Raw genomic sequence first — 16,492 nt, forward strand, 5'->3', positions numbered from 1 at the left:
AGCTTTTTAGACCAAGTATAGTCTCTGAACACTCTTCAAGGGTAGTCCCATGTAGAACTGGTTGCAATAATCTAATTGTGAGGTGACAAGGGCATGATTGATTGTGAGAATAGCCTCCTGATCCAAGTAGGTTCACAATTGGTGTACTAGGCGAACCTGTGCAAAACTGCCCTTAGCTACAGCTGTCAGATGTTGGTCTAATCTTAGCTGTGAGTCTAGGACACCCAAATTGTGAACCCATTCTGAGAGGGGTAATTTCTGTCCAAGGATGGACTGTCAATATAGTCTTTTGGAGGCAGTACCCACAGCCACTAGGTCTTGTCAGAGTTAGGTCTGAGCCTGTTAACTCCTATCTAGACCTTCACAGCCTCCAGACACTGGCACATCGTATCCACTGCTTCACTGAACTGACACAGGGTGGAGATATATAACTGGGTGTCATCAGCATATTGCTGATACCTCACCCCATGTCATCAGATGATTTCATGTAGACATTAAATCGGAGAGGAGAGTGGACCAAACACTGAGGCACCCCCGGTTCTGGGGGCTGAATCTGTCCTCCTATCAACTGACTGCCACCAACCAGAGAGATAGGAGGAGAATCACCATATCACAGTGCCTCCCACTCCCAACTCCCTTAGTTGTCGCAGAAGGATATCAGGGTCAATGGTATTGAAAGCAGCTGAGAGGTCAAGTAGCACCAAGATAGAGGAATGACCTCCATCTCAGGCTTGCCAGAGACCATCCATCAGAATGACCAAAGCAGTTTCCATGCTGTAGCCAGGAAATGATTTTTGAATTATTTTATACCTGTCAGGTATTCATACTAATTGCCACACATTGTCTTTTCTCCCCATTGTCTTTTCAATGTAATTAACTTACATTGCATTCATTTAACGTGTTCAGGTACAATGACTTCTACACCCAACAGGTCCTCTCCATTATTTGCCTCATAAACATTTAAGTTTCTAGGCTTCTTGATATCTGAATGCTAGTGCTGTTCCACAAAACACCAGCAGTTACAGGAATGTGAGATTGGCTATGATGCTAGAGTCAGTGGAGAACCCTCTTGGCTTTCCAATCAATAAAATTAAAATTGAATCTGCTGCAGGGTGTCTCTCTTTCATTGATTTTTTTCTTTTATCAAGACAAATACTATCTTTCAAAAGAACAAAAATGATGAAAACATTACACTTCAGTTTCAAAACAAAGGTAGCCAACTGACAGATACTAAGGACTACATAGGTATAGGTATAGGTAGTTATTTTTTCAGATGTTAATTAGAAAAATTGTATGTTTTACAATTAGCTGCCTTGACTGTCTTCTAGGCTTAGATGGGGCTTTACAAATTGAATAGACATTTATTATTGGTGTAATTACATTAATTCAGACTCCAAGTGATGTCTTCTGCGATAAGGAGACTCCATTTTCTACTGCGGCTCAACTTCCTGGCTCCAATCCTCCCCTGCAGGGAGGCGGAACCGATTAGGAGGTTCCGCCCCAGACGCCTGATGGACCCTGAGGGCTTTCAGAAGGCGCTTGGGGTTTTACCAGATTCGCTCGTCCACAGCTCGGCAGAGTCTCTTGCTGAGGCCTGGAACAAGGCTGCAGCGGAGGCTCTTGACCGAATTGCGCCACTGCGACCTCTCTGTGGCACTAGACCCCGTAGAGCTCCATGGTTCAACGAGGAGCTCCGGGAGTTGAAACGCCAGAAGAGATGTCTAGAGAAGCGATGGAGGAAGAGTAAGTCCGAATCCGACCGAACACTTGTAAGAGCTTTTATTAAGACTTACAAAGTGGCGCTCAAGGCGGCAAGATGCGCGTACCATGCCGCCTTGATTGCATCAGCGGAATCCCGCCCGGCTGCCCTGTTTAGGGTGACCCGCTCCCTTCTAAATCAGGGGGGAGTTGGGGAACCCTTGCAGGGCAGTGCTGAGGAATTTAACTCGTTTTTCGCTGATAAAGTCGCTCGGATCCGAGCGGAACTCGACTCCAATTGCATAGCAGTATCGGCTGACAATGAGTCAGTCGAGGTGACTGGGGCTAAACGTCTTTGTCCATCTGTCTGGGAGGAGTTTGACTTGGTGACATCTGATGAAGTGGACAAGGCCATTGGAGCTGTGAGTTCTGCCACCTGCTTACTGGATCCGTGTCCCTCTTGGTTGGTTTCGGCCAGTCGAGAGGTGACACGGAGCTGGGTGCAGGAGATTGTCACAGCCTCCTTGGGGAGGGGGTCCTTCCCGGCTCCTTATAAGGAGGCACTTGTGCGCCCCCTCCTCAAGAAGCCTTCCCTGGACCCAGCCGTGCTTAATAACTACCGTCCAGTCTCCAACCTTCCCTTTATGGGGAAGGTTGTTGAGAAGGTGGTGGCGCTCCAACTCCAGTGGTCCTTGGAAGAAGCCGATTATCTAGGGCCTCAACAGTCGGGTTTCAGGCCCGGTTACAGCACGGAAACTGCTTTGGTCGCGTTGATGGATGATCTCTGGCGGGCCCGGGACAGGGGCTTGTCCTCTGTCCTGGTGCTTCTTGACCTCTCAGCGGCTTTCGATACCATCGACCATGGTATCCTTCTGCGCCGACTGGAGGGGTTGGGAGTGGGAGGCACTGTTCTCCAGTGGTTCTCCTCCTACCTCTCTGGTCGGTCGCAGTCGGTGTTAGTGGGGGGTCAGAGGTCGACCTCTAGGTTTCTCCCTTGTGGGGTACCTCAGGGGTCGGTCCTCTCCCCCCTGCTATTTAATATCTACATGAAACCACTGGGTGAGATCATCCAAGGGCATGGGGTGAGGTATCATCAATATGCGGATGATACCCAGTTGTACATCTCCACCCCATGTCCAGTCAGCGAAGCAGTGGAAGTGATGTGCCGGTGCCTGGAGGCTGTTGGGGACTGGATGGGTGTCAACAAACTCAAACTCAATCCAGACAAGACGGAGTGGCTGTGGGTGTTGCCTCCCAAGGACAATTCTATCTGTCCGTCCATTACCCTGGGGGGGGAACTACTGACCCCCTCAGAGAGGGTGTGCAACTTGGGCGTCCTCCTCGACCCACAGCTGACATTGGAACATCATCTTTCGGCTGTGGCGAGGAGGGCGTTTGCCCAGGTTCGCCTGGTGCACCAGTTGCGGCCCTATTTGGACAGGGAGTCATTGCTCACAGTCACTCATGCCCTTATCACCTCGAGGTTCGATTACTGCAACGCTCTCTACATGGGGCTACCTCTGAAAAGTGTTCGGAAGCTTCAGATCATGCAGAACGCAGCCGCGAGAGCCATCGTGGGGCTTCCCAGATTCGCCCACGTTTCTACAACACTCCGTGGCCTGCATTGGCTGCCAATCAGTTTCCGGTCACAATTCAAAGTGTTGGTCATGACCTTTAAAGCCCTACATGGCATTGGACCAGAATACCTCCGGAACCGCCTACTACCGCACGAATCCCAGCGGCCGATAAGGTCCCACAGAGTTGGCCTTCTCTGGGTCCCGTCGACTAAACAATGTCGTCTGGCGGGCCCCAGGGGAAGAGCCTTCTCTGTGGTGGCCCCGGCCCTCTGGAATCAACTCCCCCCGGAGATTAGAACTGCTCCCACCCTCCTTGTCTTCCGTAAACTACTTAAGACCCATCTATACTGCCAGGCATGGGGGATTTGAGACACCTTTCCCCCAGGCTTATTATAATTTATGTTTGGTATGTATGTGCTGTTTGGTTTTTTAAATTGATAGGGTTTTTAGTTTTTTTTCTTAATATTAGATTTGTGCCTGTACAATATTGTTTTATCGCTTGTTGTGAGCCGCCCCGAGTCTTCGGAGAGGGGCGGCATACAAATCTAATAAATTATTATTATTATTATTATTATTATTATTATTACTTAATTGACAATATGTTAAACCATCTCTGTTGTGTTTGGGGGAATTTCCTTCTCATTCTTCTAACTGGGCTTATGAAGCTTCTAGTAATGAAATAGCACTTGCCAGAAGTTGGATGAAATTGCAGAAACTCTGCAGATGGATTCTTGCTCCAGCTCACAATTCTTAGGAGAACATGTTTTTCTGACTATTCACTATTCTGACTCAAGTGTCTGCATATAGATTTGGTTTTCTTGTTATCAGCCATTCATTCACCCAGTACTTAAATCCAAAAGCAATCAAACAATTTTATGTTATCTTGTAAAAACAACATAAAAATACAGGCCTACAACCCTGAGAAACAAGGAATAAAATATAACAATTAGTATACGAATAACAGATCAAAATAAGAAATAAGAGGGAACGAAAAAAGATTAAAATTATGTCAGATATAAACTTTCAAAAAGGCTCCCTGAAATAATTTTAATATCTTTTTAAAAACTGGAGGTTGGGAGAGAGCTAATCAGATCTCTATTAGGAAATTGTTCCAAAGCAGTGTTGACTGCCACAAACAATGTTCAGCCTGTTAATATCTATGGAGATTCTCAGTCATCCAGGTCCAGTTGCCTCTTTAAAAAGCATCTTTGGTTCAGGCTCTTAAATGTTTCAGAAATGTAGGACTATAAATAGCTTTGGAAATAATGATATCACTTAATTCCACTTTGGCCAGACCCCCATCTCAAGAGTCCTGGATACCACACTTCAAGAAGGATTTAAAGAAACTGGAACTGTCTCAGAAAAGAGCAATAAGAATGAGAATTTGAAACCTTGAGTAATGTCAATCACCAATTCAGATTCAAAGTGGAGCATCCTCTTGGGTTGTTTTTTGAATTACTAAATATGTTCTTCATACAATGGTAAAATCAAGAAACACCTATTAATGTTTTCTGGTGACAGAGTTTGATAAAATATGCAGGTATAAAAGAGATAGGCCAATGATAGTTGCAGAAACTGAAGTTTTATGGATCCTAAGCAGTCCTTGAGATTTGATGGAATTCAAAAATTAGATGTAACATATTGCACAGGGTACAGGTGCATATATACTGTGTTACAGACAGTGTGTGTAAATAGTCTCATAAAATATACATCAATCACAGGAAAACATAGTCATTCAAATGCTTGCAAATGCACATGATCTAAATGCTCCTGAGCCAGAAGAGAAGAAAGAAGTAGTGGGGCAGGGGGTAGAGAATGGGGAATCTAATAAATAATTCTATAAATAAAATCCAAAACTTCTATAGCTAGAGTACTTTAGGATAAAATGGACTGATAGATTTTAAGAAATGATCAAGAATGAGATATGGAATACTTCTTATACATAAAGTTTTGTGATGGAAATTAGTCACAAAATTCCACCTGATTTAATTTCCCTTTCTTTTATCATCTTCCATTATTGGCAATACTGGGAGAAGTTTAAATAAACTTGGAATAAAAAGGATGCCATGTGGATTTGACAAGGGATTGAAATTTTAAGACCAACCCACATCTACCTGGACCAAAGGTTCCCTCCATTCAAATAAGCTTTAAATATCAATAATTTTAACTTTAATTCTCCCAACTTTAAGCCCCACATATAATCTATAACTAGGTTCTCCAGTTACTACTATGGTATTATAGAGAAAATGTTTATGTATACAAAGATATAAAAAATCTATTTCATTTAAAGCAGGGGTCTCAAACTCATTTTACCCGGGGGGCACTGGGCCACATCAGGTTTTCCACAAGAAAAGCTCTTACAAAAACTTTCCAATGTTAGCAAATGTCTTTATTTTTTCATCTTATTTTGTGTTAAAAAATAAAAATAAATTAACAAATTCATAAGAAAAATAAATAAATCAGTAATAAGTATAATGAAAATGATAATAATAATAATAATAATAATAATAATAATAATAATGCAGATATAGAAGACTGAAGAAACCACATTCAGCTCCACACACAACACTGAAAAGTGCCATTCGTATCAAACTCGGGCTGCACTAACATTAAACTTTGATATTGAGGTGGGAACCGCAAACTATTGTCCTGAGGGGCGCAGTTGGCTGGCGGGCCGCGCGTTTGAGATCCCTGGTTTAAAGATTAAAATAAAACCAAACAAAAAATAAGCTAGTACAGCCGAGAGCAGAAATCAAACAAAGTCTTAAAACAAAAGTTAGAAATAACATTTCAATTATGAGATTTATCCAGTCCTCAGTCATACATTTAAGATCAGGTTGCTATCATTTTGCTTATAAGGATTTTTGAAAGTTATCAGGCTGTGGCTGCTAGAAATTCTTCATTGCTTAATAAACTCCTAATTCAAACTCCTAATTCAAATCTCATCAAACCTTTCTGAAATATCTGTGACCCTACATATTTCTCTGCACAGTGACATGGATTGTATGTTCAGTTCAGGGAGTCAATTTTGTGCACTTACTCAGTAAGCATCTTGGGCACAACATTTGTCGATGATCTACTGACCACTGGCACTGCTCATTCTCTTCTGTTGGCTTCCTGCTACACAATAGTAATACCAGTTTTCCCAACAAATATTCCCCACAAGAGTTACGTGCCTTGTAACCTTACTTTCCGGATAACCCTCATATCTTGTAACTTATATTGGCACATAATTTCTGGATTCCACTACCATTCATTTAAAAATATTTCTTATCTTAAATTGTATTCACAAAAAGTGCATTCTGGTTACAGAAACATTTATAATTGTGGAGCTATTGATAGAATATACTTGTTTGGGAAATTTGCCTGCTTAAACAAATTTATATTTACTGACAGAAGTGCTGTTTAATACTTGTTTGCATGGTATTTAGTTAAAATCAGATTCAGTAGCTACTATTTTCTAAGTTACAGATCCACAGCACGATCTTATTATGATGTTTATAGACAACAGGAAAATAAAAATATAATTCTGTATATGGTATTATTTGTCTAACTTTCTAATGGTGGAATATATCTGATGGCTTGCCCAGGGCAACCAAACTACAATGTGTACCTAGTGCCCCATTAATTATGTCACTACTGTACTTTTATTTTTACTGTGTACCTGCATTTGTATTTGCATTACAAATATGTAACTGGCAAATCTGGCTATGTGGAAATAACACTGTATGACATTTATTTTATGTTGATAAAATACCTTTTAGAGAAACTTGATGACATCTCTTTGTTTTAGTCAAAAACGCTTGTGTTGTTCTTTACAAGTATGTATTTCAAAATCTATCAAAAACTACAGTATGGAGGAAATTAGTTGCAGGAAACATTTGTGCCAACCTGAAGGAGAATTCATTAATGTTAATGTATTTCATTCAGTTTTAAAGATAGAACTTTAAACAGGTGACAGAAGTGATTGGAAGACAGCAAAGGTCTCTGTGGCTTTAAGTATCATATCTATTTTTAAGAAACATTAAAATCATTTTTTTCTAAATAAAGGACATGAGTTGTGTGGGTTGCTTTTTTCCTAAGTTAGAGGACCCCCATGGCATATTTTTCTTTTCAAATGTGAAATGAGGTGGAAAATCCTCATTTCACGACAGGAAGGACAAATATTGATACAAAGTTAATATTTGTCAGAAACCCTGGGAGCAACTTGAGTGTTTTTAAAAAAAGTAAATTAAATAAAATAACAAATTTGATGTGAAGATGTTTTGTTTTAAAATTGCAAAGAGGAGAGTGCACTATAAAAAGAAAATAAATGAAGTTAGCAGACATATTGTTGCTTGTCTCTTCTTAGATGCAGGGTAGACTTCTCTGTCACCCATGCTCAGTATGTGCAAATGTCCTGCCATGAAGTTCAGGGGTTTGTGAGTGAATAAACAAAAATACATGCTATTTTTTAAATAAATCAATAAACCCTATGCATATGTAAGTCTTGTGTCACATGTATTCACTTAGGTTTAAAATATTCACTTAGGTTTAAAATATTCACTTAGGTTTAAAATATTCACTTTTCTGATCTTAACGCATTCAGTTAGGTTTGAAAATATCTCTCATTTCTTTGATCCCGGGTGTTCACCTTCATTTTGATTTTCCAGACTTTTCATGGCACAAGAGTGTATACAAGTGTATGTGAATACCAGTTTACCCCCAACCCCCCCCCCTTTTTTTTGCACATGGAAACATAACCAGTTTGATTTAATTTTGATCACTTATAAAGAAGCTTCTGGAATTTATCTGTGTGGTTCTTCATCCTCAATGCAAATAGTTTGTGTCACCTCAATCCTCGGTGGTGAATCAGTATTTATTAAGGCCTGTCCACTCTGGCCTTTTTCTCCAAGGAGAGCCGCAGGCAAATTAGATGCTGCCCCTGACACCCTGTGTCACTTATCTATTTGTGCTGATGATGAGAGTCAGCTGCACACAGGCCTCCCTTTCCTCTCCCCTTCTCAGCCCCGCTTACGAGCACCCCTGCTTGGATTTTCATGAGGAAATAATCAGATTAGGCCTTCAGCGATGAGTTCATATGGAGTTCTCTTTTCTCCGATGTGCTACTAACTGAATAAACGTGTTTTGTGGCAAATTGTAAATGACATTATGATTACCAAGGCCAGCATGGGTTTCATTTGAAAAGTGATCAAAATTGCTGGCCACAAAAATTCTGACTGGCAGATAAGGCCGTTTAGAAGGAGGAGGGGCTGGTGGGCAATGTAAGAGAAATGGACATATCCGGATTCTAGCAACCTGCTTACAAAAGGAGCAATGGGGATCCCAGCCATTTCAAAGAGAGGCCGGCTCAGAAGTGGGGCATACAAGAGACAGGTCACAGGGGTGGTTGTGGAGTGTGGATGTGAGTGGTTGCCTCAGCTGTTTGCTGGGATCAGATAACAACAATTAACTTGAATAGTTCAAGAAGACTTCCAGTGGGGTTTTTTTTCAGTTTCTTCCTGACAAGAACCTCTCAAACTAAAAGAGCCATTGTAATCTTAGGGTGCTGAGGATGGGGTGGGGTGAATTGATTTTCACAGGTCCAGCCTTTTATAATTTGGTAAGTGCTGCCAGCTGTATTTTCTCTTTCTTGAGAGCTATTTTTTTTTAAACTATTGAGTTTTGTACTATGTAGACCTGCACAGAGCATCCTTGCCTGTAAGCAGAAATGTTTGTGGCAACATATATTGCATAGGGTGCAGATCAAATGGATTCAAAGTGACAGTCAGAACCCTTCTTTAGATAAAAACGCCTCTGCCCCCAATCCAGGATATGGTAGAATACAAAATTGCAAAGCTGGAGAATTGGATGTAAACAAGTTCTGGTAAAACTGGGTGCTGCAATAGCAACTGATGCAGCCTTGCCCCAGCATATTTGCTCCCAGTCCCCCAGCTAGTGTTCTACCATCAACAGTATCAAGAATGCTTTTATTTAAACATATTTTAAGGCTTGACACATTTCATCTCCCTACCCTATTTTCTCACCTCTGCCTCTATGGAGGAAGCAACGCACCTACAGAATCTGAAGTATTTTGGTTAGCAATATTCAGGTCCTTCAGGTGTTGCATTGCTACTTGGGTATAAATAAGGAAACCTGAAAAAGGGAATCAGTCTTGGGAACCTTGTTGCCTCATTGACCTAGGGTCATACTGGAGGCTCAAATGGTCTCTTTCACAGCCAGATGAATGGCCAGTGAATTGCAAGGAAAGGTATAAAACTAACTCAATAATTTCAGCAGAAATCAATTGTCAAAGTGAGTAATGGACATTATGATCTTTAAATTCAATTTTTCCAAATTATTTCCATACTTCAGATCTATTCAGTACACTTTCTCCAACTCAACGAATATACTGTATAATCAGTTTTCTTTCTGACATCCATACACATTGGAGTGAATTTCTGAAGAACAAAAACTTGGACTTGGCATTAATAATAATAATAATAATAATAATAATAATAATAATAATTATTATTATTATTATTATTATTATTATTATTATTATTTATTGGATTTGTATGCCGCCCCTCTCCTTACTGCACTTCCCAAATGTTGCTAATCGACATTTTTGGTTCCATTTCAATCAGAATTCTGCGAAATATCATCGGGGTTTACACTTTTTCATTGACTCTGGCTACTTTTCTTTTTATGTAAAGAAACAATAACAGCCTTCTTTCAATCATTATATCCAGTCTTATCACATACAATGCTAAACAAATCACATTCATAATTAACATTTCTCCAGTTTATATATTTTTTCTAATATTTCACAGCATTTATGACCTTTTTTGAGCTTTTTAAAGTATTTTTAAAGTATTTTCTCTCATCTTCATTTTTTTGCAATAATAATTTCCTTTTTTCCCATCCATAGCCTCTTTCATTTCATAATTCCTTACTTCCCATTAGGAATGCTTCACTGGAACCAACTAATATAATTCTGTTTCAAGCAGCTTCTATGTCATCTTTCTATGCATCTGTTTTCTAGTCATTCTGTTGTGAAGTCACTTTTATCATTTAACACATTTTCATACAGGGTACACTGAATATTTCATTTTTAATTTCATTCTACTTCTCTTTATTTCCCTTAAATATTTATTTTTTCCCTAAGATTCACTCTTGACAATTATTTGCTTCACATTCACTCTTGTATCATTTAATCATAACATTTCATCATAAGTGATCAGATCTGCCATATTTTTATATTTATATTCACACCCCTCCTTTGTTGCATTCAGAGAGTAATGTGCCAACTGTGTTTTTGAAACAATCATTTTGTAAGCAGATTATACCAATCATCCCTGGCTCTCCAAATGGCATTTCACTTTTTCACCATTCTTTTTATCTCATTTCTACGTATATATTCATCCCACCCAGTATAATAATTTCCCCCTGACTGCATTCCTTATATTTTTTTAATTGATTTTAAAGCTTTTACATTTTGATTTTGTTCCTATTAAATCATAGGGAGTAATTTCTGTTCAACCCACTAGTATGTAAACACACACACACACACAAAAACTAATTGTGTAATTCAGAATCAATGTATTACTAACATCTGATTGATTGTAACCTTCAACTGGGCAACATTTCTTGAAGCAACGTACTCTAAATGGGTTAACTTACAGAGTGCATCCAATATCCAGGACTCATGACTTCCCTGGGTTTTAAGTTATGGCTGCTCCACTGCTGCCATGCATCCATGCTGCCATGATTACCCACATCATGTGATTGTAATTTCCAATCCAGCTTGTCAACTTTCTTCAAATAAAGTCAATAGGGAAGGTGGCAGGAGTCATTCCTCTCCCACCGCTCTCTGTTTAGGTAAGGAAAGAACTCTGAAACAATGATCCATCACAGATTGTCTAATTTTCACTGTTTTTCTCCCAACTCATCCCTGATTCTTCTATTTTCATTATTCAAAAGAATGAAGCATGTACCCATCACCTATTTATAGATTTCTATATACTAAGTTGCAACACAGCAACTTAGTTGATACCAATTCATGTTTCATGACACACAGCTTAATCCTTTCACTTGCACTTAAGCCAACAACTTCATTTTCTTTTGTGAATTTAGCAATTCTTGATGTTCTAAAACCACCTGGGATCACCTATGGGTGGGTTGGGTTAAAATTTTTAAATAAATAATTTCTGATTCTTTGATTGCCTTTGCTAACGTATATTCTTTACTATTTCCTCAATTTACATTCCAAGTCACAATCTGCAGAGGTAAATTATTTTTCTCAAATATACACATAGTGATTAACCTTCTATGTGCCCAACACAGTCAGTTTTGACTTTTATATAATGTTTTTAGTCACCCAGAATAGAGTAAAATGAGGCTGCCAGCACTGGTTGTATTTGACCACATGTAGCCTTTCCCACTAGTGAAAGGACAGTACTACACTGTTTTGGCCTATTGGGTGCAGTGATGCTACAAGCCCATACAAATTCCAATTTTATTTCAAGAATGGTCATGCTAATCTACCTTTCAAGTAGAGGCTACTTGAAGGGCAACAGGTTTATGTCTTCAATCTGATCTACTAGCAGATATATACAACATATGAATGCATTCTTACAGCATGGTTTGAAGCAAAACATCTTAAAAACTTTGTCTTATGAAGTACTTTCTGTATTTAAAGTTATGTATTGAAATGGAAGTATGACGAATCTAGAAAGGGTCTGGGTTAATTTCTTTCACAATAACACTCTTTAGCAAAGGTTCTTCTAGGGAATGTAGTATATTCTGCTGTGCATTTTTTTCCTTGAGAACTAATATGCTCTAAGCCACAATTTACTATAGAAACTGAAGCACGCTAGCTCTTTTTAAAATGGTAACTTTTAAATATTTTAGAACTATCCTTATTCTTGTGTCCCCACCCCCAACCTGCCATGAGGAAAACCAGTTCCAGCCCCTGCTCCAAACACAGTCACTTCACCAAACCATATTTTAGTTACTACTCCATTCAGAATCTTTACTCAGTTATTTTCATCATTAATTATGATATTCAAATCCTGTTTTCTGTAGGGACATCAACTAACAATGCTGGAGGTTTTTGCTTAAGCTGCATAAATGAACAAATGTGATTTGCATTTTTCAGTTTATGTTGATCAGAATATAGCTATACTTTAGCTTTTGCATGTCTTTGAATTTTAGGAGTGTTGGATTCAAGAAAACTATAGCATTCTGTGAATGCAGAGTCTTTTTTGCATATGTATATTAGAATGCAACGTATATTTAAAATGCAAGTGTTGTGGAATAAAAGGTTTGTTATTACAGTCTTTGTTTTAAAAATATTGATGCAGAAATGGATGGAATAAATTCACATCAAAATGTCTCATATTTAAAGTTCTCCCAATGAACAGGATATATTTGGCAAAGTTATATACAATTCTTCTAGTCTGATCACATTAATAATCCAACTGACTGCATATATCATGTTAAAATAAAGGTAAAACTTTTTAAAAGCAAAAATGCTTTTACACTGTTTTTTCCCATTAGAAATAGATAAATGATTATTCATTGTTTTTCCTTTTCCCCACCAATCTCTTGAATTTCTAATACATTTGAAGGAAATTGAAATTACATACAGTTGCTTTTCAAATGCTTTGTTGAGAAATAATGTTTGGTTCTGGAAAACTGGAGACCAAAAGTATAAGAGTTGTTAAATCTATGCTGATAATTTGTTTTTAAAACTATTATTTAACAGGCACTTACAGGGAGGAAGGAAAATGCTTTCTCAAGCCTTCATCCAATGTTTACTTCTGTAAGGAAACTGATCATGGAATGGTTATTTTGGAAAATATGGACACAAATTTAGATCACAGGAACCTCTCTTTACCTGTATTGATAGCTAGTACCTTTGTGGACACTTTCAGTCAAGCCACATCAGAGGGATCTTTCTGCTCTGAAAAACATCCTGTGATATTTTACTCTCTAGTGCCATCAAACAGCCTTTCAAAGATTTGCTTTGCTGGACCAGTTCCTTGGTCGTTAAGACTGTACTTTAATGGTGGTCACGGCCTTGTCAGAATACTTTTAGCTATCTCCTATGATGAACCAAGAAGTTTTCATGTTTTTGTGAAAGAGAACACCATCCAACCAGTCTTGTTATTTTCCAGCCTTTTTGGGGAAAATGCCACAACGGGAACTAATTATTTCAACTTTCAGGAGAATCTTCTGTATGTTGCTGTTCACTGGGATGAACCTATAGAAATACATACGCACAGTGCTCTTCATATTGCTTTCACCATATCCGAGAATACTGGAGAGGAAGCTCAGTCCACGCTTATTCAACAGTTGGCAAGTTTTTTACAAATTGGGCAGGAGAAAATTAGAGCAGTCTCCAGTACTTCAGGAAATGAAGACACCTTAAGGATTATTGCAGACCATCATATGAAGAGGAAATATCAGTGTCCTCCAGAGAGGTCATGTCTATTCTCTCATCATAGCACCAGCCGACAGGGGAGTTTGCATCCATCCCATGCAATGCATGGCTTGAGAGTGCTGATCCTTGAAGTCAGTGATCCGTTACATGTCTTAAAATACAAGCTTGCTTCCTCATATTCAACTGTCAGATTCAACAGTTTGGCTAGTACACTAATTGATGCCCAACAAACTGGGACACTTCAGCATATTCTCAGATTACCAGTTGATTCTCTGGTGGTGATGGTTTCCTCAGCTTCAGTTCCAGCAACAGAAAATTCTAGGTAAGTGTGCTGATTGTTAAATACACATTAAAAATACTGATATTTTTAAATACAGAGGATTCTTGTTCTTTCTTAGATGAAGGGCCACTGGACACAATAGGGGATTATTTTTCAGTTACCATTCATAGTAAGCCCTCAAATAGTTTCAGAAGGAAGTTCATATGTGAATAAAATTACATTATGTTCTTGTGTTACAAAGTTTGTTAGTTTGGGTTTGTTGTTTTTTGATTATATATTCATTTTAAGATTCCATATTTTTCCCTTCCCCCAGAACTTAGCAAGAATGTGGAGTTACTTTTGAATAGTTTCCTATATTCTTCCTCACTTATAGACAGACTTATTGCCAATTATTTGCATAAGTATAGATATACAGTACTCTGGAAATTGGTTGTGATTGAGCTGTGTCAACCTTCTTTCTCCCTACCAAACTCTTCATTCTTTGCTTCCTCTTTACCGTTTGGAATGGAATCCCTTCCTCTTATGAATCCAGACTACATTAGTAGTTAAGACAAAACAGCCCTTTATGCAATGATACATTTCTTGATGAAACAGAACTAATTTAAAAGGAAGAAATTAATGTACATAATAACAATTTATATATTTATTTAGTCAAACCAATATTTGATAGTATGTATACGTATAAACATGATTTGAATACATGAAATGAATAAAAATAAAAAGGTACATTAGAACCAAGACGATAACCACGCTGGTGTGCTTATGCACACCCCTTACAGAGCTCTTAGGAATGGGGTGAGATCAACAGTAGACAGTTTAAGATTAAAATTTTGGGGATTTGGGGATGAATCCGCAGACTTGGGTAGTGTATTCCAGAAATTGACCACTCTGTTGCTGAAGTCGTATTTGTTGCAATCGAGTTTGGGGTGGTTAACTTTAATTGTGAGCTCATGTATTGTTGTGGTTGAAGCTGAAGTAGTAATTGACATTGTGGCAGATGATTTCATGAATTACATTTAGATCAGATCAAAGGCGACGTAGCTGTAAACTATCTAAGCCCAAAATTTCATACAATAGAATCAAACTCAGTATAGACCACTCAAAACTCGATTGCAGAAATGATCAGTGCCTGGAATGCACTACTTTACTCTGTTTACTTCACTAAACCCCTAAAACTTTAACCTTAGACTGTCTACAGTCGACCTCACCCCATGCCTAAGAGGTCTGTAAGGGGTGTGAAATACTGTCCCGACTCAAAGACTTTTTTTAAAAAAAATTCTTTACACAACATTGGAATTTGAAAGGACTTAAAATCAATCTGATTTGAAAATTATAACAATGTATGTGAGAACATCAATGTGTTTTTTTGTTACTGACACAATTGTGTGCATGCTGTCCTAGTAATGGCACAGCCAAGAAACTCTATTCCTTGTAGCTTTTTGTCCAACTTCACTTAGTTGAGAGATCCAAAGAAAGACATCCAAAGATATCCAAAGACTTGGGCAGATGCAGCCCTTTTCTTTGCAATATTATTCCCTAATAAGAATATGATTTATATATACAGTATTTGGCACCAGCAACACTGTTAATTTACAAGGCCTTCTTTCTAGATACATTATTACATATTCTAAGCCACAGGTGTTTTTTATTTGGACCAGATTAACTGTGAACTCTCTTTAATTCCCTTGGGTCAAACATTCTTTCCCTAAATGGTGCCAGATCTTATGGGGAGAGTTTGTTAATGCAAATTAATGCTTCTTTAAAATTCATGTATTTGGTTTTATTCAATTTTACTGGATTTCGTTATGCTTCATATACTTATTTATACAAAGCCATATCAGCCTCAATCTGCTTATTAATAGATATTTCTCCATTTCATAGCTATAAAGTTATTGGTGTTGGCTATTAATCTATTAAATTTAATAGGAACTCAAACCTCCAAAAGAGATTTTCCCCCCTTTCCTCTTGTAGTTTTCCAAGACACCGTCACTTTCCTGAATTGTGATCAAAATTCAAGAAAGAAGCAATGCAGAAACAAAACAGTGTAGGCTTCTTCTTTTTAAAAATTAATTAAGTCCTACTGGAATCCTTGTCATCTGCTCATATTACAAGTTAAGTTAAAGTTAAAGTTAAACCACATTCAACATCCTATCCTTGTGTTGTTATCATTGCTATTGTGTTTATGGGGTATGGGCATAGTTCTAAATCCTGTGGGGAGATTTCTTTTAGTTGCATCAAGTCAGATGAGATAATACATTCATTTAACAATTTTTGCATACTTATTTTGTCATTGTAATTCCATGTACTGAACTAATTTTACGATGGTCTAGAGGGGATGCAAACTATAAAAAAGTGCACCTTGGGGGGAAAATAAAATTAATAATAATAATAATAATAATAATAATAATAATAATAATAATTTATTAGATTTGTATGCTGCCCCTCTCCGTGGACTCGGAGCGGCATACAAATAAATAAATAAATAAATAAAATTACAGTGGGGCCAGGAAT

At 38.2% G+C, this 16,492-nt stretch overlaps 1 protein-coding gene across 8 annotated transcripts in view; it reads left to right on the forward strand.

Annotated features, from left to right (window-relative positions):
• Positions 1–16,492, forward strand: part of PKHD1 (PKHD1 ciliary IPT domain containing fibrocystin/polyductin) — a 359,271-nt gene that overhangs the window by 307,511 nt on the left and 35,268 nt on the right. For all 8 annotated transcript variants that reach the window (XR_011557350.1, XM_070732513.1, XM_070732506.1 and 5 more), the window contains one exon: positions 13,024–14,023. Coding sequence is in view for 7 of the 8 variants with exons in the window: in XM_070732513.1 (XP_070588614.1) it covers positions 13,024–14,023 (1,000 nt within the window). In the remaining variant the exon portion in view is untranslated. The remainder of the gene's footprint in view (positions 1–13,023; positions 14,024–16,492) is intronic.

Source organism: Erythrolamprus reginae, chromosome 1 (assembly GCF_031021105.1).
Source record: "Erythrolamprus reginae isolate rEryReg1 chromosome 1, rEryReg1.hap1, whole genome shotgun sequence".
Lineage (NCBI taxonomy): Eukaryota > Metazoa > Chordata > Lepidosauria > Squamata > Dipsadidae > Erythrolamprus > Erythrolamprus reginae.